This window comes from Bos javanicus, chromosome 13, assembly GCF_032452875.1.
Source record: "Bos javanicus breed banteng chromosome 13, ARS-OSU_banteng_1.0, whole genome shotgun sequence".
Taxonomy (NCBI): domain Eukaryota; kingdom Metazoa; phylum Chordata; class Mammalia; order Artiodactyla; family Bovidae; genus Bos; species Bos javanicus.
The window spans coordinates 24,030,427-24,057,451 of record NC_083880.1 but is presented as its reverse complement, the minus strand read 5'-3'; the positions used below and the strand labels follow the sequence as shown (position 1 = coordinate 24,057,451).

Below are 27,025 nucleotides of genomic sequence, written 5' to 3'. Positions count from 1 at the left end.
TGGGATTCTCCAGGCAAGAACGCTGGAGTGGGTTGCCATTTCCTTCTCCAATGCGTGAAAGTGAAAAGTGAAGGTGAAAAAAAAAGTGAAGTCGCTCAGTCATGTCTGACTCCCAGCGACCCCATGGACTGCAGCCCACCAGGCTCCTCCATCCATGGAATTTTTCCAGGCAAGAGAACTGGAGTGGGGTGCCATTGCCTTCTCCTGATCAGGGATCAAACCCGGGTCCCCTGCATTGGGAGCACAGAGTCTTAGCAACTGGACCACCAGGAAGTCCTGAGACTTTCCTTGTTTTTGATAATTGGAAAATGTCCCTGAATTGGAGTTTGATTTAAAAAATCATATTTAGACTGAGTCTCTAGGTTGGGGGCAAATAACAGAAGTGAAGTACTCTTTTCATTACGTCAAGGGCACATGTTATCTCTGTTGATGCTGATTTTGATCGCCTGGCAGAGGCAGGGTCTGTCAGGTTTCTCCGCTACACACTTTCCCCCAGGTGTCCACTGTGTGCTCTCTGGAAAGATGTCCATGCACAGCCCCTAAGGAGCGGGAAGTTGTGTCCCACCTCCTCGAGGGCAGAGTATCTGCATAAACTGGGATTCTTCTGCATTGGAGATTTGTCTTTTCTCTCCTGTTTATTTACTCATTCAATCATTTTTTAATCTGTATAATATTTTTCTTCTTCGGGCTGTAAATCTAGGATGGCATGCGTGTGTGTGTGCTCAGTTGTGTCCAACTCTTGGCAAATCCATGAGCTGTAGCCCACCAGGCTCTGCTGTCCATGGGATTTCCCAGGCAAGAATACTGGAGGGGGTTGCCATTTCCTTCTCCAGGGGATCATCCTTACCCAGGGATTGAGCCTGCATCTCCTGCATTGGCAGGTGGATTCTTTACCACTGAGCCACACAATTATTCCAGATTTGATCCTTAGGAGCTCTTTCAGCTCCTGTGACATTTACAATTTTTTAAACTGCAATAAAGCCTTCAAAATGACTGTTCTACCCTGACTAAATTACTCTTTAAGACTAGGGTAGGAACATAGGGAGATACATTATTTTCAGGTGATAAATTAAATGATATTCTGGTTGTCTGAAAGAATTCATGAGACAAGTAAGTTAAAGACTAAGGAGAAAAGTGCCCATTATGTAGTAAATATTTTAAGAAAATAATGAAATAGAAAGATAAATTGAAAAAATCCAAACCTTTTAAAGCAAATCTATAAATGGCTTCACATGCTTTAGCCAAAATTTCTTCTTCGGGAGAATTAAGCATTAGTACCACGGTTGCGACTTTCTTGCTTTCAACTGTTAATGGATCAAACTGAAAGGCAGAGAGAAAAATATCATAGCCACAAATGAGTTTTAAAAAGCACATAAAACATGAATGGTGTCTTGAAACTTAAGGAGAATATTAATCTTACGAAAAGGATGTGGTCACTGCCCACAAAGTGCATTGCAAAATTTTTATTTAAAAAATATCACTGATGGAGAGTTGTCAACATTGCTGGCTTTGAAATTCCTGGAGTATGGAGGGAAAAGCAAAGTATTTTGGAACCTGGTGGTGTAGTCTGTCATTTTAGCCACGGGAAATCAAAAAAGTTACCTAAGCTGTTAGAATTTCAGTTTCCTTCTCTGAATAATGGGTATAATAATACCTACTGTGAAGGATTAAGAGATTAGAGATCATCCATGTAAAGCATTTAGCAAGTTGTCTGGCACATAACAGATGCTCATTAAATAACATATCTTAGTATAATTCTTCATCAATACACAAGAATCCTTGATAACCTGCTCTATTAGATACTCTGGCAACTCAGTGATCAGTACCTACTTTCTAACCACTATACCATTTCTTGAAAAGCAGGAACTACATTTATGTGAAACAACTAAAAATTTAAAGAAAGCAGCAGATCACCAAAGATAAAACTGGATAAAATCTGGAGCAAGGAAAAGGTAATATAGTATAAATAAAAAGTATAGGACTGTAAGAAGTCCTGTATCCTGCTGTGAGATCCTGAGAATTCACATTTAGCTGAAATAAACAATAACAAACTCATGACCCCTATGGATTTTCTTTGGTCAAGGAGAAAACAAATTATTACACTGTTTTCTTCCGTTTCCAGAGACCATGGACGAGGATGTTCTGTTTATGACACGTGTAAACCAGTGGCAGATGTGTGTTGATGTATGGCAAAACCAATACAATATTGTAAAGTAAAAAAAAGTAATAATAATAAAGAAATTTAAAAAAAAAGAAAATTGAATTTCAACGCTTTAGCTGCTTCTTTGTGTTGACCCTTTCTAAATGGACATCTTAATGTGTTTTCAGTTCAGTTCAATTCAGTCACTCAGTTGTGTCTGACTGTTTCTGTTTGCGCCAGGATTGCAGCACGCCAGGCCTCCCTGTCCATCACAAACTCCAGAGTTTACCCAAACTCATGTCCATCGAGTTTGGTGATGCCATCCAACCATCTCATCCTCTGTTGTTCCCTTCTCCTGCATTCAATCTTTTCCAGCATCAGGGTCTTTTCAAATGAGTCAGTTCTTTGCATCAGGTGGCCAAAGTATTGGAGTTTCAATTTCAAAATCAGACCTTCCAATGAACATTCAGGACTGATTTCCTTTAGGATGGACTGATTGGATCTCCTTGCAGTCCAAGGGACTCTCAAAAGTCTTCTCCAACACCACAGTTCAAAAGCATCAATTCTTCGGTGCTCAGCTTTTTTTATAGTTCAACACTCACATCTATACATGACTCCTGGAAAAACCATAGCCTTAACTAGACGGACCTTTGTTGGCAAAGTAATGTCTCTGCTTTTGAATATGCTGTCTAGGTTGGTGATTGCAACCATGAAATTAAAAGACACTTACTCCTTGGAAGGAAAGTTATGACCAACCTAGATAGCATATTCAAAAGCAGAGACATTACTTTGCCAACAAAGGTCTGTCTAGTCAAGGCTATGGTTTTTCCAGTAGTCATGTATGGATGTGAGAGTTGGACTGTGAAGAAAGCTGAGCGCCAAAGAATTGATGCTTTTGAACTGTGGTGTTGGAGAAGACTCTTGAGAGTCCCTTGGACTGCAGGGAGATCCAACCAGTCCATTCTAAAGGAGATCAGTCCTGGGTGTTCTTTGGAAGGAATGATGTTAAAGCTTAAACTCCAGTACTTTGGCCGCCTCATGGGAAGAGCTGACTCATTGGAAAAGACTCTGATGCTGGGAGGGATTGGGGGCAGGAGGAGAAGGGGATGACAGAGGATGAGATGGCTGGATGGCATCACTGACTCGATGGACGTGAGTCTGAGTGAACTCCGGGAGTTGGTCATGGACAGGGAGGTCTGGTGTGCTGCAATTCATGGGGTCGCAAAGAGTCGGATACGACTGAGTGACTGAACTGAACTGAACTGAACTGAGGTTGGTCATAATTTTCCTGCCAAGGAGTAAGCATCTTTTTAATTTCATGGCTGTAGTCACCATTTACAGTGATTTTGGAGCCCCCCAAAATAAAGTCTGTCATTGTTTCCACTGTTTCCCCATCTATTTGCCATGAAGTGATGGGACCAGATGCCATGATCTTCGTTTTCTGAATGTTGAGTTTTAAGCCAACTTTTTCACTCTCCTCTTTCACTTTCATCAAGAGGCTCTTTAGTTCTTCACTTTCTGCTATGAGAGTGGTGTCATCTGCATATCTGAGGTGATTGATATTTCTCCCAGCAATCTTGATTCCAGCTTGTGCTTCCTCCAGCCCAGTGTTTCTCATGATGTACTTTGCATATAAGTTAAATAAGCAGGGTGACAATATATAGCCTTGACGTACTCCTTGCCCTATTTGGAACCAGTCTGTTGTTCCATGTCCAGTTCTAACTGTTGCTTCCTCACCTGCATACAGATTTCTCAAGAGGCAGATCAGGTGGTCTGGTATCCATCTCTTTCAGAATTTTCCAGAGTTTGTTGTGATCCACACAGTCAAAGGCTTGGGCATAGTCAATAAAGCAGAAATAGATGTTTTTCTGGAACTCTCTTGTTTTTTCGATGATCCAGCAGATGTTGGCAATTTGATCTCTGGTTTCTCTGCCTTTTCTAAACGCAGCTTGAACATCTGGAATTTCACAGTTCACGTGTTGTTGAAGCCTGGCTTGGAGAATTTTGAGCATTAATGTGTTTTGGGATGTAACAAAATTGACGTTCGTTTTTGAGTAGAGGATGGAGAGAGAGATTACTCTGAATAAGGAGACATAATTGTGTGAGGTTAGAAGAGTAGAGAAGACAGAGAAGATGGCAGTAAGCAATGACCTGAAAGGACGTGGCTAGGATAAAAATACCTCTTGGAGGGAAAATAGCTGTTGGATTTTAGGGCAACATTATCTAACATACGAATTGAAGCTGTTACACATTTAACTTAAATGTGAAATTTAAGTTAAAATGCAGAAATCAAACACCAATTAGGAAAGCCAAATAGAAAATGCATTACTGTTTTGGTTTATTTTAATTAGGGTCTTCTATCAAGTGAGATGACAGTATAACACTGTAAAGGTCATATAGTCTTTGCAAAACAATTATATATTACTCAATGCTCACTTAAAATAACAAAGGTACTTCTAGCTTCTATTTAAAAAACTAATTATCCCTAATAAAAAATTATTAAATCTTCTGAATAATAAAACAAATTGAAGCTGGAGCTGTTACTTGCACATGTCTAACTCTGTACTAGAGCTGAAAGAGTGTTCAAAGTCTCAAGCCTCTTAGACTCTTTCTGGAAGACAGATCGTCAGTAAATATCTGCTATGTGCACCAGGCTTATAGGTCCTTATGGATTCCAGTGACATGAACCACTGAGAAAAAATGGCCTCTAGGAGAGCCTAGAGGCATGGCTAGTATGCTGTCTGCAGCACTGACCAGGAATATAAGGGCCTGGAAATTCACAGAAATTTTAAGGAAGAACTTCCAAAAGTGCCTGGAGATTGAGGCTTGAGAATTATTTTGCTGCTGTTGCTGCTAAGTCGCTTCAGTCGTGTACAACTCTGTGCAACCCATAGACGCCAACCCACCAGGCTCCCCCGTCCCTGGGATTCTCCAGGCAAGAACACTGGAGTGGGTTGCCATTTCCTTCTCCAATCCATGAAAGTGAAAAGTGAAAGGGAAGTCGCCCAGTCGTGTCCGATTCTTCCCAACCCCACGGACTGCAGCCTACCAGGCTCCTCCGTCCATGGGATTTTCCAGGCAAGAGGACTGGAGTGGGGTGCCATTGCCTTCTTTGTAAGAATTATCTTAGTTAGGTATTAAAGGTAACCCCAGAATTTCAGAGCACTTGGGGTCATCACTTGCTCACTAACATTTTTTTTCATATTAATATGGCTGCACCAGATCTTAGTTGGGGCATGAGGGATATTTTGGTTGTGGCATGTGGGATCAAACTTGGGCTCCTTGAATTCGGAGCATGAACTCCTAGCCACTAGACCACCAAGGAAATCCCTAACAATATCTTTTTTAATCTGAAAATTTGAAAGTTGGATTATATCTCTCAGAGCTCTTCCAAATATATAATTCTAGGATTATATGAAGTACAAAAACATGGAAAGACAATAAATGTTGCTTTGGGGAAGGGAGAATTCATTTGAACTGGGGTAGATGGAGAAAGGTCTATAGAGGTGGTGGAATTTTACGTGTGATTTGAAGAATGGATACAACAGGGTAGGCTGAGATAAGGAGAAAGGACATTCTGTTGGGGGAAACAACACCAGGAAGGTTTAAAATGGAAATGAATGTTGCATTTATGGTAGATAAAATAGGAGCTTGACTAAGAGGAAAATATGTAATAGGAAGCAGAAATATTATTGAAAAATAAGGACATATAAGGCCTCAGCAAATGACCTAGATCTTCCTCCCCACCCCCCAACCCCCAACACTCTAATGGGAATGATCAGCACAGTTCAGAGGAAAGGCTTGTGACTCAAGAAATTTCAGTTCAGTTCAGTTCAGTCACTCAGTCAAAGTCTGATCCTTGGAGACCCCATGGACTGCAGCATGCCAGGCCTCCCTGTCCATCACCAACTCCCAGAGTTTACGCAAACTCATGTCCACTGAGTCAGTAATACCATCCAACCATCTGTCCTCTGTCATCCCCTTCTCCTCCTGCCTTCAATTTTTCCCAGCATCAGGGTCTTTTCAAATGAGTCGGTTCTTCACATCAGGTGGCCAAAGTATTGGAGTTTCAGCTTCAGCATCAGTCCTTCCAATGAATATTCAGGGTTGATTTCCTTTAAGATGGACTGGTTGAATCGCCTTGCAGTCCAAGGGACTCTCAAGAGTCTTCTCCAACACCACAGTTCAAAAGCATCAATTCTTCAGCGCTCAGCTTTCCTTATAGTCCAACTCTCACATCCATACATAAATACTGGAAAAACCATAGCTTTGAGTAGACGGACCTTTGTTGGTAAACTAATGTCTCTGCTTTCAAATATGCTGTCTAGGTTGGTCATAACTTTTCTTCCAAGGAGCAAGCGTCTTTTAATTTCATGGCTGCAGTCACCATCTGCAGTGATTTTGGAACCCAAGAAAATAAAGTCTCTCACTGTTTCCATTGTTTCCCCATCTATTTCCCATGAAGTGATGGGACCGGATGTCATGATCTAGTTTTCTGAATGTTGAGTTTTAAGCCAACTTTTACACTCTCCTCTTTCACTTTCATCAAGAGGCTCTTTAGTTCCTCTTCACTTTCTGCCTTAAGGGTGGTGTTATCTGCATATCTGAGGTTATTGATATTTCTCCCGGCAATCTTGATTCTAGCATATGCTTCATCCAGCCAGGCGTTTCTCATGATGTACTCTGCATATAAGTTAAATAAACAGGGTGACAACATACAACCTTGACGTACTCCTTTCCCTATTTGGAACCAGTCTTTTTTTCCCTATCTAGTTCTAACTGTTGCTTCCTCACCTGCATACAGATTTCTCAGGAGACAGGTTAGGTTGTCTGGTGTTCCCATCTCTTTCAGAATTTTCCACAGTTTGTTGTGGTCCACACAATCAAAGGCTTTGGCATAGTTAATAAAGCAGAAGTAGATATTTTTCTGGAACTCTCTTGCTTTTTTGATGATCCAGCAGATGTTGGCAATTTGATCTTTGGTTCCTCTGCCTTTTCTAAATCCAGCTTGAACATATGGAAGTTCACGGTTCATATTGCTGAAGCCTGTCTGGGAGAATTTTGAGCATTACTTTACTAGCGTATGAGATGAGTGCAATTGTATGGTAGTTTGAGCATTCTTTGGCATTACCTTTCTTTGGGATTGGAATGAAAACTGATCTTTTCCAGTCCTGTGGCCACTGGTGAGTTTTCCAAATTTGCTGGCATATTGAGTGCAGCACTTTCACAGCATCATCTTTTAGGATTTGAAATAGCTCAACTGAAATTCCATCACCTCCACTAGCTTTGTTCATAGTGATGCTTCCTAAGGCCCACTTGATTTTGCATTCCAGGATGGCTGGCTCTAGGTTGGTGATCACACCATCATGATTATCTCAGTCATGAAGATCTTTTTTGTATAGTCCTTCTGTGTATTCTTGCCACCTCTTCTTAATATCTTCTGCCTCTGTTAGGTCCATACCATTTCTGTCCTTTTTTCTGCCCATCTTTGCAAGAAATGTTCCCTTGGTATCTCTAATTTTATTGAAGAGATCTGTAGTCTTTCCCATTCTATTATTTTCCTCTATTTCTTTGCATTGATTGCTGAGGAAGGTGTTCTTATCTCTCCTTGTTATTCTTTGGAAATCTGCATTCAAATGGGTTTATCTTTCCTTTTCTCCATTGCCTTTAGCTTCTCTTCTATTCACAGCTATTTGTAAGACCTCCTGAGACAACCATTTTGCCTTTTTGCATTTCTTTTCCTTGGGGTTAGTCTTGATTCCTGCCTCCTGTACATGTCAGGAACCTCTGTCCATAGTTCTTCAGGCACTCTGTCTATCAGATCTAATCCCTTAAATCTATTTATCACTTCCACTGTATAATTGTAAGGGATTTGATTCAAGTCATACCTGATTGGTCTAGTGGTTTTCCCTACTTTCTTCAATTTAAGTCTGAATTTGGCAATAAGGAGTTCATGGTCTGTGCTACAGTCAGCTCCCGGTCTTGTTTTTGCTGACTGTATAGAGCTTCTCCATCTTTGGCTGCACAGAATATAATCAGTTTGATTATGGTGTTGACCATCTGGTGATGTCCCTGTGTAGAGTCTTCTCTTGTGCTGTTGGAAAAGGGTGTTTGCTATGACCAGTGCGTTCTTTTGGCAAAAGTCTATTAGCCTTTGCCCTGCTTCATTCTGTACTCCAAGGCCAAATTTCTTGTTACTCCAGGTATTTCTTGACTCCCTACATTTGCATTCCAGTCCCATATAATGAAAGGACATCTTTTTTGGGTGTTAGTTCTAGAAGGTCTTGTAGGTCTTCCTAGAACCGTTCAACTTCAGCTTCTTCAGCATTATGGGTTGGGGCATAGACTTGGATTACTGTGATACTGAATGGTTTGCCTTGGAAATGAACAGAGATCATTCTGTCATTTTTGAGATTGCATCTAAGTACTGCATTTCAGACTCTCTTGTTGACTACCATGGCTACTCCATTTCTTCTAAGGGATTGTTGCCCACAGTAGTAGATATAATGGTCATCTGAGTTAAATTCACCCATTCCAGTCCATTTTAGTTTGCTGATTCCTAAAATGTCAGTTTTCACTCTTGCCATCTCCTCTTTGACCACCTCCAATTTGCCTTGATTCATGCACCTAACATTCCAGGTTCCTATGCAATATTGCTCTTACAGCATCTGACTTTACTTCCATCACCAGTCACATCCACAACTGGGTGTTGTTTTTGTTTTGTCTCTGTCTCTTCTTTCTTTCTGGGGCTATTTCTCCATTGATCTCCAGTAGCATATTGGGCACCTACCAACCTGGGGAGTTCATCTTTCAGTATCCTATCTTTTTGCCTTTTCATACTGTTCATGGGGTTCTCAAGGCAAGAATACTGAAGTGGTTTGCCATTCCCTTCTCCAGTGGACCACGTTTTGTCAGAACTCTCCACCATGACCTGTCCATCCTGGGTGGCCCTACATGACATGGCTCATAGTTTCATTGAGTTAGACAAGGCTGTGGTCCACATGATCAGATTGGTTTGTTTTCTGTGATTGTGGTTTTCAGTCTGTCTGCCCTGTGATGGAGAAGGATAAGAGGCTTATGGAAGCTTCCTGATGGGAGAGACTGACTGAGGGGGAAATTGGGTCTTATTCTGATGGGTGGGGCCATGATCAGTAAATCTTTAATCTGATTTTCTGTTGATGGATTCAAGAAATTTAAACTTAGCTAATTTTTCATTTAGATGTGAAAAAGATAGGTTCAGGCATTTTCAAACTCAAGTGTATCAACCGTAATTTCAAACAAATTACTCAGCAAATATTCCAGCCAAGGTTGGGGAGGACAAAATAGAAACACAATAGTGGCATATCAGTAAATTGATAAAATCAATAAACTGAATTATAACGGTGGTCTGAACTCTGAAGAAAGGATTTCTAAAGTAATGATGACATGATAAGAACTGAAAAAGTTAACAATGCTTGAAATTAAAATTCTAGATTTTTTTTCCAACAAAACTCAGGTAAAATTTCATTGATTTTATCCTGGAATTTTCACATTTTTTTGTTAATTGACTGTTTTCCCATTTGAGTGTATTAATAAGTTGCCTTGAGGCCTGATCTATATGCCCAGGATGTAGAGGAATACTTGACTTGTGTATGATATGTATTCAATATTTGTCTGATAAATGAATGACTTTCTCAGGCAAAGGGTTATATTATTTCTCTATCCCTATTGCCTAGAACAGTACTCTGGATATAGAAATACTCTGTAAATCCCTATAAAGGAATGTATTAAAGAGCCTCTGGAAACTTCTTTTTTATGCTTGTGGCCTTGCAGTGCCTTCCTTGAGTGTTGCACTGTCTATTGAGGCCAGAAAAGAAGATTTCAGATCTGAGGTTCATGAAGCCATCAGTGGGCTCCAGGGACAGCTTGTCTCTCTGAAATTGTGGGCAGGACTTTTGGTGTGCTTTCTGCAGGGAGAGAGTCCACAGTCACCATTCTATCCTCATGAGGCCCCCTGACCCTGCACTGAACCCTTGATAATCACAACCGCAGATCAACTTTCACCTAAGACAGTGCCCCTGGCATCCTGAATGGTTACCTTTCCTTACATTTTCGAACTTCCACTTCAGAGACTTCTGATATTTCAATATTTTTAAATTTAATTTTGCAAGCATATGAATGAACGGACTATGCTGAAGTATGGATTTGTCATGATCCACAGAATGACTACAGTTCTCAAAGGAGTAGGGTATGTGGAAATACCTTTAAACATCTTTTAATTCTCCTTCTGTGGTTCAGATAACACTTTAGTATTTCATCATATCTTCTGGTTATCCTTAAGAAAAAGGTGATGGGGGTACAAGAAGCTTAAAAGGAAGTTTGAGACTGAGAGAATTACCATCATAAGAGCTGTCAACAAAGAAATATCAATGTTTGGCAGAGAGCAGAGAAACTTGGCATGACATGCATTTCTCCTACAGAGCCTGCAGCGCTATAGTAATCTTTTATTAGAAAAGGCGCCGAGAATAAGATGATAGCTGTAACAGAATGCCACATGACTAAATAAATAATCCTGTGCTGTAATTACAGATTCCATCTGCTTTCCTGTGAGGAACTCATAGCGAGTCACCAACAAGCTGGTTGTGAAATCATAATTTCGCGCTCTGTACGGAATAAATGATGAACCCAAATTATTTACACAGAGGATGAGAGAAAGGGGAACCGTTTTGGCTAAGCTTTGAATTTTAAGTCCAGTCAATTAGAGAAGCCATGGACTGGTCGAGATGCTTTTCTCTCTCTGTTAAGGAAACAAGACCATTTAGGATAAGACTGCCCAACAGAAGAGCAGTGATGGAAGGATCCCGATCCTGTATTGTCTATGTGGCTCTTGAGCACTTGAACTAATGCGACTGAGGTACTGAGTTTTTCATTTTATATTGTTGATTTTCATTAATACAATTTCAGTTATTTAAATGTAAATAACCATATGTGACCACTAGCTTCCATGATTAGACAGCACATGTCTAAAAGAACATACAATTATAAAGCTGGACTCAGTGAAAAGAGATAAATCATGACAGTTTAGTGATTTTTATGGCGCCAGCAAATGCAAATAAAGGGCCTTTTTGATTTCTTTTGGAATGTGTTTACGGAGTCAGTAGTCTCCAATCATGAGGAGCCAACTGCCCAGGAAAAGGGAGACAGATAAACAGAAGGAAGCTGACTGCACCACCCTGGCACAAGCTTTTCGTACAGACTCTTTAAACATCAGTTAAAATCTGCAAAAGGGTAAAGGTTAAAATGAAAACCGCTAAAATAACCTCTCATTTGCTTTACAACCTGAGTCATTCTCAGGCTGGTGGAAAGGGTCCAGAAAAACAAGCCGCAGGAGACATCCCTTCTTCCACAGAACTGGATTTGGTTGCCCAGGTAGGAGAGCAGGTTCTGCTATTGCCAGTGGCTCTGATTCAACAGCCACCATACTTGGTTCCCACATGCACTTAACAAGAAGAGCAGGCACTGACCCATTAACATAAATGTCTACTTAACTTGATACTTAACCACTAATATTCTAGAGCCAGATCACAGTCTGTGAGTTTAGATTCTGTGGATTCAGTTGTCTCTGAAATGTAAGAGAATAAAATTTCCATGCTCTTAAGCTCAAAGAGACCTGACCATAAATCATAATGGCCATGTTCTGGGCATCTGGGAACTTTAGCAGCTGGCTGGTCTTTCAAAACTGACATCCCTGCCTCTTCAGACAGGTTCAAGCAAACCTCAACAGTTTTGTAGGGTGATGGACAGCACCCTCAGCCGCATCATGAATAATTACATGTACCGAGTTCTTATCTAATGCCTGGCACTGTTCTAAGCATCTTTTATTTATCTAACCTTGCCCCACTGCTGTAAGTGGTTATGAAGTGGGTATCCCATGAAGTGGACATCATCACATCCTCACTGGGGAATACAGAGGTCAGGAGATTTGCCTTAGATCAGAGTTGGTGGGTAATGAAGCAAGGATTAGACTTTGACAGTATAACTTAGTCACAGAATATCACTGTTGTTATTGTTCAGTCACTAAGTTGTATCTGATTCTTTGTGACCCCATGGACTGCAGCACGCCAGGATTCCTTGTCTTTCACTATCTCCTGGAGTTTATTCATGTCCATTGAGTTGGTGATGCCATCCAACTATCTCATTTTCTGTCGCCCCCTTCTCCTCTTGCCCTCAATCTTTCCCAGCATCAGTATCTTTTCCAATGAGCTGACTCTTCTCATCAGGTGGCCAAAGTATTGGAGCTTCAGCTTCAGCATGAGTCCTTCCAATGAATATTCAGGGTTAATTTCCTTTAGGATTGATTCGTTTGATTTCTCTGCTGTCCAAGGGACTCTCAAGAGTCTTCTCCAGAGCCACAATTTGAAAGCATCAATTCTTCAGTGCTCAGCCTTCTTTATGGTCCAACTCTCACATCCATTCATGATTACTGATGCCCTACCAAATATTGCCTACTATGGTCATTTCTGCTAATAATTCTTTCATGCACTCAATCCACAGAAAGTCTGCTTTTTATTAAAGCATCACAAACAACCTTTCAGCCAGACTTGGAAATGATTTGTGAAAGCAGAATATAGTTGTATTTGTTATTCAAGCCATATTTTCCCCACATCAAGGCATCTTCTCAGCTAGTATTCTCCTTTAGGAGAAGAAATGGAAGCAATAAACCATAAATGCACATATCAGTATATGCTTTGACAATGAAACTACTAACAAAAACAAAGGGATTTTTGTTTTAACCTTATCACCAAACATCCTTTTTTTCCATCCCCATTACCCACATTAACCAGTAGATGAAAGATGAATAAAAATAAAAATCTTTGGAAACAGTGTTTTAGGAGATATAAAAGAAGCAAACTGCCATGGCTTGACAGGAAAAAGTTTATTTTCTCAAGCAGTTATATATCCCCCTTTTAAATCTGATTTTTCATCTATAATTTATACAACAAACCCTTCACAGACTTTGAAGAGGTATATCTTGGAACAAATTCCAAGTTCAGATAGTTTAAACTGTGCTATAGTGTTTTAAAATAGCCGTGAAATTAAAAGATGCATGCTCCTTGGAAGAAAAGTTATGACCAATCTAGACAGCTTATTAAAAAACAGAGACATCACTTTGCCAACAAAGGTCCATCTAGTCAAAGCTATGGTTTTTCCAGTAGTCATGTATGAATGTGAGAGTTGGACTATAAAGAAAGCTGAGTGGTGAAGAATTTATGCTTTTGAATTGTGGTGTTGGAGAAGACTCTTGAGAGTCCCTTGGACTGCAAGGAGATCCAACCAGTCCATCCTAAAGGAAATCAGTCCTGAATATTCATTGGAAGGACTGATGCTGAAGCTGAAACTCCAATACTTTGGCTACCTGATGTGAAGAACTGACTCATTTGAAAAGCCCCTGATGCTGGGAAAGATTGAAGGCAGGAGGAGAAGGGGACAACAGAGGATGACATGGTTGGATGGCATCACCGACTCAATGGACATGAGTTTGAGTGAGCTCCAGGAGTTGGTGATGGACAGGGAGGCCTGGCGTGCTGCAGTCCATGGTATTGCAAAGAGTTGGACACAACTGAGCGACTGAACTGAACTGATAGTGTTTTGAAGCATTAGAATTTATAATATAGAAAAGCAATGAGGTAGGTAATACTGCTCTATCAGCTTTATTAACATAAAGTCAGAGTAGGGGAAGGATGGAAGGACCCTCAGGATAGTCAAGGACCACATGCCTTCAGCAGTCCTCAAGGCTGTGGTGACCCAAGGAAACAAGAACTAGATTTTTGTTAACTTGAGGATGGGAATTGTTTCTCAGTCCTTGACTGTGCTCCTCAAAGATTGGAGTAGAGAGGACAATACCAGCAAGACATAAAATTATGAAAGGTGTATTAGACAAACATGTCTATTTGTTTAACAGCCCCTTAATTCTCATTTTAATGAGAAAGTGTTTGTCCTCAAGTACTGTGTTCATGACTCCACTTTCTGGTAACAGGATGTCAATAATGCTATTTTGCAGTAAAAATAAGGGTAATGCAAACTAGATGCAATGATTAAAACAAGAGAATTTAGAACATTTGAGCATTATGTCCAAAGGAGAGCAGGCAGACCGATGAACTTCATCAGGAGACCACACTGACCATCTCTGCAAAACTTTTCTAGACCTGTGCCGATATGTTATCTGTACCCTTTGTTGCCAGCTACACTGAGGTATCACACATAAGAAGTTACATAGGAGTGTGTGTGTGTGTGTGAGAGAGAGAGAGAGAGAGAGGGAGGGAGAGGGAGAGAGAGGGAGAAGGAGAGGGAAAGAGAGAGAGAGAATCTAAAGGATTCTCGGGATAACAGATCTTATTTACTGAGTGTTTACTATGTGCCAGGCACTGTGAATTTCATGTGTTCTATTTCATTGTAATCATTTACCAAAATGATTTGGACATGACAAATCTCATTTAAGAGATTGAAAAAAAAAAGACTGAAATAACTTGGCCAGATTTAGCAACTTTACCAAAATAACAGTTTATGAGAGGCAGACCTGGGACAGAGCTCACATTTGTAACTGCAATGTTCCGGTGTTGTCGGGAAGACTCCTGCATTAACATCAGGTTCCTTCAGGCTGTAAATCTTGTGAGTCTGTTGACTATACATACTTTTTTCCCCATTCATATTTTATTTGAAGAAAACCACACCAAATGTCTGTTCCAAATAAGATTTTAAATTGAAAATTGTCCTAGGACATTTTAAACACAATCTTTTGGCAGTTCATAAACTTTAAAGAGAAATGATAGAACTCTGCTTTAATTATTTTATTATAGCCTTTTTCCCTTTTTTTTTTTTTTGGACTGTGCCTGGTCTTAATTGCGGTATGTGGTTAGATGCAGCATGCGACTCTCAGTTGCAGCATGTGGGATCTAGTTACCTAACCAGGCATGAAACCCAGGGTCCTGTGCATTGGGAGCATGAAGTCTTAGCCACTGAACCAAGGGAAGTCCCTATTATAACGTTTTAATTTAAATATTGTGATCACATTCCCATGCTATCAAACATTAAGTGACATCATTTTATCAAAATGGAATAATTTATTTAACTAAGTTTTTATTTTAAAACAATTTAGTCACTTCTAATTGTTTACTTCTGTGATCACTACTGCTATGGAAATAACTTTTTGTGTAATACATGCTTATTTACCATGACCACTTTAAACCATCTTACGTCTTCTAAGATCACCTCATCCCAATTGCCAACCTATTGGACATTAAGTTTATTGAACCTTGCTTTTAAAAGGGAGAGATAGGGACTCCCCTGGTGGTCCAGTGGTTAACACTTCACCTCCCAAAGCGGGGGTTTTGGGTTTGATCCCTCATCAGGGAGCCAAGATCCCACATGCCTTGTGGCCAAAAAACCAAAACATAAAATAGAAGCAATATAGTAACAAATTCAATAAAGACTTTGGGAGAATATTTTAAAAAATAAAAATAAAATAAATAAATAAATAAAAGGGAGAGACAAAGGTTTGTGTTTTGAGGAATGCATTATTTAAGCACTTGAAAGAGAAAAAGGTGGTGATGAACACAGACTTTTCTCTCCGTAGGACTGGAAAACACAGGACTTCTGATATCCAAATGCTCATCTAAAGACAACCTTACATACATACCTAGTAGCTATAGCATTACCTTCATTCATTTTTTTAAAATCCACTTAGATAATTAACATCAATGAGAGACTGGCAAATGTAAATTTAAAGTATTTGAAAAAACAAACCAAAACTATTTGTTCATTAACTAGGCTTATAACATGCCATCCACATACTGGAAAAGCTAATAATTACTCTCTAATTGTGCTAATCATGTAATGACAATGTTGTAAATGTTTGTTTACATAATGTTAGATTTCTCTGACTAATCTTATCATTAGTCAGACTTTGGACTTCTGCCACTGTGCACTCATGTATATACTGGTACATGCCAAACTGTTTCAACAACTTATTTTTAAAACTGGTTAACATGCTGCTAGTATTCAAATCAGAAACTTACCACATCCTTGGGAGGGGGCTCTGCTTCCTTCTTTACCTTTTTACCCATTCTGGAAAAAATGCCACAAATAGTTAAAATGTCATCTGTACGTTGTATATGCACAAATCTCTGTTACCCACATACCTAGGAGGAAATGTACTTTTTCTTCTAAATTTTACCTAAAAAGAGACTATGCAATACACAACTGCAATATGTTTTCTACATCCCAAGTTTCACAGTTTTAAAGGAACTTATTGATAAGATTGTTGGGCATTAGTCCTGGCTTCTGGTTTAGAAAGAATACATTAATGACTTAAATTTTACTTACATAACAGGTAATGATTTACCACACTTATAGCTCACTTGTGTAGGGTTTGGGAGATTAAATGCAAATTAATTTTGAGATCTGCAAGGATGTTCTGTCACAAAGGAAGGGATTTTTGTCTTCTTTCTTGCACTGATCTATCCCAAGCACCTAGAACAATGCCTGGTACATACTGACCAACTGACATAAAAATCCTTAACTCTGTTGTTTGTAACTAATTATTTCTGAATGGTATCTGAGATCTACTAAGTCCAAGTGAACATCTGTGTCATTTTCCTAGATAACAAAATGTTTTCTCTAATATATTCTATATCTCAATTTAAAAAAGTAATTGAGAATCTGAAAAGATGAATTCTAGGGAAATTGGGGTTACTCCTTGCAAAGACCCTTTCCCACCTGCCCTTTTATGTCCAGTCTTGTGAAGGAAAAAATTAATGGAACAGTATACATACTTGATATACCACAGAGGAGTAACTCCATCTGGGTACAGAAAACTTTCCAAGATGCTGGTGGTGATTGTTAAAATAACCCATTTCTCCAATGAGAGTTTGTGGGGTTATGTTTGATATTAGGGCAATTTCAGACAATATATTCTAGTCCAGGTGTCTCCAACCTCTAGAATCTAATGCCTGATGATCTGAGATGGAGCTGATACAAAAATAAAAGAAACAAAGTACACAATACATGTTAACACACTTGAATCATCCCAAAACTGTTCGCCCTATCCTGTCCTGGCTTCCATAAAACCCTTTCCTGGTGCCAAAAAGGTTGGGGACCACTGTAATCTAGTCTCAAGGAAATTACTATAGTCTCGAGAAATTCTGGGAAGTAGGATACCTTTGGAGAGAATGTCAATGTCAGGGTTAGTTCAGATGGCTCATCAAGGGACAAAAGCAACTCCAAATAGTAAAGACACTAAACATAATTGATCACATATGTTTAAAAGTCAAATGTTCATAGAAATTCATAGTGACTTCTGAAAGACATCTATTCCAGGTCCCTAACTTCCAGTCACAAAAATTTCAAGATCTTTGAGGCCCTGGGGAAGCCTATGCTGGGATGCACTACCTCACACTATATCTAATATGTTAAAACATTAAAATACAAATCATATCCCCCACTGACTATAATTTTCATCATTAAAAGTTTTGAAAATTTGCATATGAAATGACTCATCTGTTTGTACACCTGGAAATTATTGCAAAATGAGAAAATTATTTTATTTTTAAATCTAATTAATAAAATACAATATTAATTTTTGAATTTTCTTTTCATATCTTAGGACCAATAGTTTTTTCCAGATCTCTGACATCTTTCTCAGATACTTGAAAACCACACAGATCCTAGACTTGCGCTTATAATGTTTCAGGCAGACACGCAGACTATTCTGAATAGATGAAAATCTTTCCTATGATTTCTTTAGGAAAAAGAGTTTCCATACCTCTTTATAACCAATTCCAACATATAGCAGTCTTTGCTTTACAAAAGAATTCCTTATGAATAACATTCAAGAAGCAATTAAATTACACCTGTAGAAAGTTACTTGATGTCATCTGATTTTTCACTTGGGAGCTTATTTTTCCCATCTCAAGAGAGTGAATTTGAGTAACTGCATACTGAAAAATACAGAGGCTGTAATAGCTTAAACATACAGGATTACAGAGATAGAACTTGTCCTCAGCAGCATGGTTAAGTAGGAAGCATTTTTTTCTTTTTCTTTTTTTTTTAACCGTTTTGGGTATAATAGTTAATAGGGGAGAAAATACACAGCTGACAGAGTCCAGGACAGTGAATCCAAGAGATGACTCTCGGTTGTTTTTTTTCAATTTGTAAATTAAACATTTCACTTAAAATCAACATAAATGACCTTGTTTTATTCTTTAAAGCTACTGAGATGTCAAATTAAGAAAATAAATCCCTTTGATTTTTGAAGCAACCTAAACCTGTTTTTCCTATTTTACCACTTCCCCATTGATTTTTATTGTGCCAAAACACATAAAACTTATCCTTTTAATTCCTTTTAAGCTCATAATTCCGTGTCTACCGTTTACTTATACAGGTATCACATTTCAATACAGAGAATTTGGGAAAAAAAGGAAGGGCAAATGGAATTTTTAAAAAATCACTCATAAATAAGCTCAGGAAGATGAGCACTCTTTTGACATAGCTCATTTTGGTGTGTGTTTTCTATAGTGATCTTACCTTCCTACTTGGATTTCTATCTGCAATTCTCAACTTACCTTCCTAGGGGCATTTTCTTACTAAATTCTCAAACTAACAGACAAGTTCTTGAAATCTCAGTCTCCATTTATTGCTTCAGTCATCATCACTGGATCAGCATGCCATTTAAAACAAAATTTTAAAGCCCATCATCCAGCCAGTCCCTTATTGTTGACCATTTGTTTTCAACTTTTTGAAATTATGTGCAGACTGCAAATGAACATTCTTAGAGGTAAAATTTTCATCCTCACAATTGTTTCTTTAGTTTAAATCCCTAGCATAAAATAACAGGGCTAAAAGGTATGAACTTCACGGCACTGGGCATGAAAACAAATCTGTTTTGAATGTTCATAGTTTTGATTATTGGACTCATTTTTTCACGAATTTACTGATCTTCTTCGTGAACTTTCAGCCTTATGCGATCTTAAACGTTTTCTAACGAGATTTGAGAAGGTGTAGAATAACTGAGGACCCACTTTTTGAGTTGCTCAGTCAAGTAACGGAACCTTAGACCCTCAGATACCCGCTCTGGACCTCAGTTTTGTCACCTGTTGAATAGGAAGCTGTTGGCACGCTTATGAAATGCACTGGGACCCCAGTCTAATACTGCGGGCATAAAGCAGGGACCCAGAGGTCCTCCCAAGGTCTTCCTTCAGGTGCTCCGGATGCTCCTACACGCGGGGCACTTTCTCTTTCCTCAAGTCTTGCTGGGGCCTCTGCCCTGGGCCTCTCCAGACTCCCAGGATAGCGGTGCAGCCGCCCAATCGCCTTTACCTGCAGGGAGATCCAGCCGGTCAACGGCTCCTCTGATCTGGCGAACAGCACCAACCGCCGCCAGCGCGCTTCTGGCAAGTCCGCTGTTGTGACTGGTTGCTAGGCGACAGGGAGCCGCGCCTGCGCAGTCAGCGCCCGCGTGCGCCTGGGCAGTGGAAACGCCAGCCTGGCTGCCCCATATCCCAACAGCGGTTAGAGGGAGGTACCTGAGAAGCCATGTGCATCCTTGGTGACTGACTCCCAGACTTTGGGGGCAGGATAGGCACTGGGCATCCTCCCCTTCTAGTTGTTGAGAGCCAGCCCTAGTGACAATGAAATCAGGAAGCAGGGCCACCTCCGCTTCTGACCAGAGAACTGGCTATGGATTCACACACTCTGAGGTGCAGGCGCATTCTCCCAGTGAAGCGCCTCGGCCAGAGTCTCTGCGAGGCGACTTCCAAATGCCATCTTCATAAAATGCCCTTTGATTGACCGTAGCAAAAAAAATCTCTCCCATCATCATCGCAAATTTCCTTCATGCTCCTTGAAAGTCAAATCTCTTTCTCCATCCCACTTCCCTGGGAACAACTGATCTGTTTTATCTTCCTTTAATTTGCATTTTTATGAACATCTTATATATGGAACCACACAAAGCACTACCATTTCGGTCTGGCTTCTTTAATTTAGCAAATGCTTTTGAGATTTGTCCATGGTGTTGCATGTATCCGCAGTTTGTTTCTCTTGCTGAGTAGCATTGCACTGCCTGGATGGACCACATCCATTTGCTGGTACAGGACCACATCCATTTGCTGGTTGATGGACATTTGGGTTCTTTCCAGTTTTGGACTATTATAAATAAATATGCTCTAAACAGTTATACACAGGTTCCTGTGTGAACATATGTTTCTCCTTCCTTGGGAAAATACCCAAGAGTATAATTTCTGGGTCTTATGCCATGTGTATGTTTGATGTTACCAAAACTTGCCAAACTGTTTTCTAAAGGAACTATACTATATTTGTATTGCCATCAGCAATGAGTCAGAGATCCATTTGCTTTATGCCCCCAAACACTTGGTATTGTCAAGCCTTTTAGTTTTAGTCATCCCTTTGGTTATGTAGTGTTATCTCCTTCTGGTTTTAATTTGCATTTCCTTTATGACTAATCATGATAAGCTGATTCTCCACACTTGTTAACCATTTCAGTATCTTCTTTTGTGAAGTATCTGTTCAAATATTTTTCTACTTTTAACTGGGCTGTTTGTCTTATTATTGAGTGGTAAGAATTAACTGTTTATTCTGGATGTTGCTGTTGTTAAGTCATATCTGACTCTTTTGCAACCCCATGGGCTGTAGCTCGGCAGGCTCCTCTGTCCATGGGATTTCCCAGGCAAGAACACTAGGGTGGGTTGCCATATCCTTTTGCAGGGGATCTTCCTGACCCAGAGATTAAACCTGGGAAGCCCATATATTCTAGATACAAGTTATTTATCATATGTGTAGTTTGGAAATATTGTCTGCCCTGGTTCATTAAATAATGAACCACGAAAATGAAATTTAGAGACCATAATCTAAACATTAGGGTTGCTCACTGCTACTGAGTTGGTCATTCCTTCTAGGCCTTCTCAGAAGCCTGGTGAGGCTCTGAATTCAGTACATTCATAAACTGGAATCCAGACAATGGTTGTAAGAGAAAATATCATTGTTTGTCTGTAAGCACTCTTTGGTTCTCTAGCCATGGCTTCTACTGGGATCTTAAAATGGTCATTTTCTGTCTCAGAATCACTAAATATATTTAGAAGTATTTCAACTACTCCACATCCCTTGCAGCCCTTTTGTCCACCACACTGTGCTATAGAAGTAGCCCCTTGGTCTGTCAAAACTGTCTCCAATAGGTACTTTTTTCTAGGAGACCACAAGTGACTCAATAAGACATCCTCTCAACGTAAGCAAATCTACCATTTTCAAATTCAGTCAAGTCAACCAACTAGTCCAAGATTTATATCTTTGAGCTTCTAAGATCAATAGTCACTTCTGGTTTCAATTACTGTGTCATTTGAAGTTCCATTGCAGACAACACATTCTATTCTAGTTAGCAGGGAATTAGAGATTTAAAGAATTGGTGCTAAGACTGGACAGTTTCTAGGCTTAACATTCAGAGATGACTTTCAAAGCAATACTGCGGAGCATAATTCACAGTAACTATGACATGAAAACAACTGAAGAGACGAACAGATAAGGAAAATGTGTGTCTGTGTACAATGGAAGATTATTCAGCCATAAAAAAGAAAGGACTCCTGCCACTTATGCCAAAATGGATGGATGTTGAGGGCATTATGTTAAGTGAAATGTCAGACAGAGAAAGACAAATATGATATGATCTCACTTATAAGTGCAACCTGTAAGCATTAGAACTCATAGAAACAGAGTAGAATGATGATTTCCAGGGACTGAAGGACCCTGGAAAATGGGAAGCTATTGGTCAAAAGGTATAAATTTTCAGTTATCAGTAAGTTCTTGAGATGTGATCTACAGTATGATGATTATAGTTATCTACACTGTATTGTATCCTTGAAAGTTGCTGGAAGAGTAAAGCTTTAATATTCTCACCAAGAGTTTCTGAGCTAAAAGAAGAATTGAAATTTTGGGTGTAAGTGTGGGTATAAAATAATTCTTTCTTTGCAAATTTGAAGGTTGGTTTGTTAGTTTAAAAAATATATTAACCAAATTTTGAGCATCTCAATGAGCCTTGTCCAAGATTGGAAGGACCACAAGAAATATTATAATGTACACTGCCAACATTCATGAATTCAAAGGAAAAAATGATCACTCACTGTCTTTAGCAAGTGTTAGAATTGAAATCCTAAAATATTAGTGAGATGAGTGGAGCAGTATCTTTATTCTAGAAGAAAAACTTCATTAAAATTTTGAAATAATATGAAAACATTTTAAAGGATTAAATATCTATTCATTATTGCAAATTATTTCAATGTTACACTTGTCAAAGAAAGTTAAGAGTTTTAATGCTTAAAAATTATAAACCTATGAAGTAAAATTTTGTAATATTAAAGGTCAGATTATTTGATAAAGAGCAAAAAAGCAGTTTTTATTCATTAAAGAAAAAGTATCATCAATTATTTGCTGACTTTTCTTATGTAATCATAGTTGCTGACCAAGGTATAAAGAATATGAAAGGTTTAGATCAGAAATTACATATAGCAGTTTCCAGCTGCAAATCAGAAGTGTGTGTGTGTCTGTGTGTGTGAAATATTTACAGAAACAAATGCAACTTTTCACTTAAAAGTTATACTAATATTTCTACTAATTTTTTCGTATTGTAAATATGCAAAATAAACATAATTTGATAATTTTTCTTCACCAAGCCTCATATTGACTCTTCAGAGTCCCTTCCAGTTCACGTCAGTGTGGCTTACATGTATTATCATTTTCCAAATCTGCTATGTTGTAGAAAGGTTTGAGAACCACTGATCTAAGGTCTTCTGACCAGTCCCATGTTGGACTTACAGGACTTTGTCCCCAACAGTCTGGGTCCAGTAACTTGACATTATCCATATGTGGAGAACTCATCAAATAAGTTTGTTAAGCAGTTTATTAATATAATAAGAGCTAGTCCCACTTCCCCTAAATCAGTGAACTTTCTTTCCTGTTATTAAGGTACTTGAGCAACAAATTAACTATCAGAACATTGTAAGTGAATAAAAATGAGGACTAGGGAAGATGAGAGATCTTGATAGATTTTTCCTACCCTATCAGAGTCAACAGTTCTTTTGCATCTGGATTATTACTGATCTTCAGACTGAAGCATTTTTCTCCCCTGGTCTCTATTACGGCTGACATAGCTATTTCCATAGCTACTATACATTTTGTCTCCTAATATTATATTAAGTATGTTTAAAAATCAGTGTCTTGGGAATTCCCTGGAGGTCCAGTGGTTAGAACTTGGGCTTTCCCTGCCACAGTCCCAGGTTCGATCCCTGGTTGAGGAACTAAGATCCCACAAGCCACGTGGCAAAACAAACAAAAAAATAAATAAAAATCTGTGTCTTTAAGTATTGTGATTGTCATGCTTCATCCGTAAGTACTGTGGTTTTGGAAATTAATTAAACCTCATAACACCATTGAATCTCCCATGTTAATGACTTGAGAGTCTTGGCATAACAAACTTCATTTGACTCAATAGAAATGTTTCAGAAAACGTGTTTTTTAAAAGAATTTTTGAAATCTAATTATACTTTGAGAACATTGAGAATTTACTATCTAGAGAAATCTGAGGATGAATCATTTTATATAGAAAAAGAAAAGAGACCTTCAGTCAAAGAAAGCAATTATCTATTATTTATCTCTTAAAGTGAAAGGTGTAGTACATCTATAACATATTAGGTAATTTATCATAATATGTTCCTTTTAATATATTCTTTGAATTCACTTCCATTCAAATTGAATTAGATAGTTGATTGTTGTAAATTAATTGAATGTAGTTAAAGATAAACACTAAAAGTCTAGACTTCTATTTGTAATATTCAGTTCAGTGTTAGCAGTGTAAGGAAACCCAGAAACAGTATGGTAACCCTTCACCTTTCCTAGGGCTTATACATAGATGGTTTGCCAACACGTACTGTAAATAGTTGCTATTTTTCTCCACAGTAGACTGCCACAAGGCAGTTTCTTCTACCACATTGTGTTATTTAAAAGTTATCTGCTTTTTTGGCTGCTGTTCAAGGGAGTTCTTTGCCTGTAAATCCTCTTTATCTCATGCTAGGGTTGAAGAGAAATCTTGGCACAATTTCAGTGCATTTGTCTTGTTGTACCAGAGGAGAAAAACATGAAGGGCCCCAGAGACTGACACTGTTCTGCAAATGATTTTGAAACAGTGGGGAACCCTGTTGGCCATTCAGAAGGGTAATGCTACTAAGCACCCACTGTGACAAATAAGATCCCCTCATGGGAAAGGCTGCCACACCATAAAAAAGATCAATGAAAAGCTCAAAAGATAGAGTTTCAAAGTAAACATCACTCATGGTGTACTTGAGTTGAAGCCTTTAAAATCAGCTTAACTTCGTGGACTGGTTCCATATGTAGTAGTCATTTAGTTCTTAGTCTATTTTTTACATTCTTGGACTCTGAACTCAAGTTTCTGTAATTTGCACTATGGAGATATCTTATGCCTATTTGTTAGAGGTTAGAGGTTTAAGAGGAAAAATAGGATGCATCCCACTTAAAGAAAGTCTGAGACAACTTATCCATTGAGATATCATCTCATTCTGTGAAGGATGCCCCAGAACGGTTCCTCCACCACTGGTCAGCCCTCTACATGGAATGTGTAACCTGTGCTTGTATATACACAGTAGGAACTGCTGTCAGAGTAACCGCTGGACAAGAAGACATTTCCCCTAGTTGGCTTCTGGCACTCAGCTTGTATTTTAAAAGAAGTTGAACAATTGTGTCTGTTTAAGGAAGGATCCCTTGAACTGAGAATAAGTGGGTTTATCTAAAATACAATCCAGATCAAGCTCACCAGAATAAACTACGTTGAATATAATGTGGTTTGGGGGCTCCCCAAGAAAACCAGTGCATTAGTAGGAGAAGCTCTCTGAGCTTGCCTCTTGGCTTGTTGTGGTCAGCTGTAAAGTTAGTACTTTTGAGACCAGGTTATTGGGTCTGATCCTTCCTTGGCTTCCTTAACCAAAGTAGCCAGAGATTTTAGCTGGATCATGATGGTAAAGAAGGCAGAACACCATAGAATTGATGCCTTTAAACTGTGGTGCTGGAGAAGACTCCTGAAAGTCCCTTGAACAGCAAGGAGATCAAACCAGTCAATCTTAAGAGAAATCAACCCTGAGTTTTCACTGAAAGTTCTGATGCTGAAGCTGATGTTCCAGTATTTTGGTCACCTGATGCAAACAGACAACTCATTGGAAAAGTCCCTGATGCTAGGAAAGATTTAGGGCAGAAGGGAAAGAGGGCAGAGGATCCATTCAGAGGATGAGATGGTTGGACAGCATCATTGATGCAATGAACATGAACTTGGGCAAACTCCAGGAGTTGGTGAAGGACAGGGAGCCCTGGTGTGCTACAATCCATGGGGTTGCAAAGAGTCAGACACAACTGAGCAACTAAACAGCAACATGACCAATACATGATTACTGTGAGAAAAGGAGATCTAGCTCAGGCTTTTCCAATGGCAGCTGGTGACTGTGATCTTGACCAAAGAAGTGTTCTTGGGCCTGAATTTGAGAGGCCTTCCTTATTTGAAGGGCTGAGCCACCTGCATGGATCTGGCTCCAAGGCAGGAGAGCTAATAACTTTATGGAGACCATAGCTTCATAGAGTTTCACAGAGATCAAAATGAGCTCCCACAACTGGGCAAATGGATAAACCAATTTCCTGTAATAAATCTCTTTGTACATAGGGATATAGATATCTCCACTACTGGTCCTGCTTCTCTGCTTCCCTAACTGATACACTGGAATACTTCTATCAGTTCATAAGTGGTCCTTTATAGCAGTTCTTTCATTTCTGGCTATGGTTTTAAAATTTTGGACCTGTCTGCTTTCCATACTTTAGAAGAATCTCATAGTTTTTGTTCCTCAACTGGTACTCTTATCTTCTACAGTAGTTATGAATTTACTGGTTTATTATATTTATCTTGTCTTATTTCTAGGGTTTGGGAGGCATAGAATAAGGCTTAGGTGTGAGCTTAATCTGTTATAACCAGATCCTTTCTTAGTTATTTTTTCTAAATAAAGTGTCTGGAGCCATTTTTTAAAAAAGATTTAGAAAAATATCGTCATTATAGTTAAGCCTCCTTAGTTTGGTCAATATAAATTTGTGAAAAGCTTAAATATAGAAATTTTGAAGGAAAGGAGTGAGGACATAACTTTCTGCATCTGAAAATGACTGAGAGGTAAATTGATGTAATATCAGACTTAAAGAACCTTCACTACATTCTCAAAAACAGACTTGAATTTCTCCCTATTTAGGAGAATATTCTGCTTAAATAGCAAATATCTTCTTATCAGAAAATTTTATATCTGCTTTATCTTAATCCTTTCATGTCACACTAAAATAAGTTTGATTTTATAGGAGAAAAAACACTGGAAAAAGTATCGTATGAAATTCTGAACTTTCAAATTAACAAAATATCTTGAGCTATATTAACAAAGGATTGCCACACAATAGGCTTCCTAGAGTAATCTAAATTAGCATATCAATGGTTAGAAAAATGAGCTAGAAAAATGAATTTAGCCCAACTTAATTCTTAAATGAATTAAGCTGAATAATCTTTTTTCTTTACTAATTATCATTCAAATTCTGAATTAATTTTTATGTTCTTTTTACACCATGACTAACACCCAAGGATAAGGTATATGAAGCACTTTAAACTGTAAATCACCAGAAAGAGGTAAGGCAAAATTATTGTAATCTTTGGTTTAACCAAGCTGTACTATATTGGTCATTGTTTGGGAGTATATCTGGTCATATTAAATCCTCCTTGCTATACCATCAAGTTTTAGCAACTGAAGATGAAATAAAGTG

The 27,025-nt window shown here is 38.8% G+C and overlaps 1 protein-coding gene across 7 annotated transcripts in view; it reads right to left on the bottom strand.

Annotated features, from left to right (window-relative positions):
• Positions 1-19,599, bottom strand: part of ARMC3 (armadillo repeat containing 3) — a 92,154-nt gene extending 72,555 nt beyond the window's left edge. For 2 of the 7 annotated variants that reach the window (XM_061435985.1, XM_061435986.1), the window contains exons 1-3: positions 19,267-19,477; positions 16,195-16,243; positions 1,203-1,320 (exon numbers count right to left, since the gene is read on the bottom strand). In XM_061435985.1, coding sequence (XP_061291969.1) covers positions 1,203-1,320; positions 16,195-16,243; positions 19,267-19,334 — 235 coding nt within the window. In that variant the 5' untranslated portion in view covers positions 19,335-19,477. The other 5 variants (XM_061435988.1, XR_009740247.1, XM_061435990.1 and 2 more) reach the window with 5 other exon arrangements.
• Between the last annotated feature and the right edge of the window lie 7,426 nt (positions 19,600-27,025).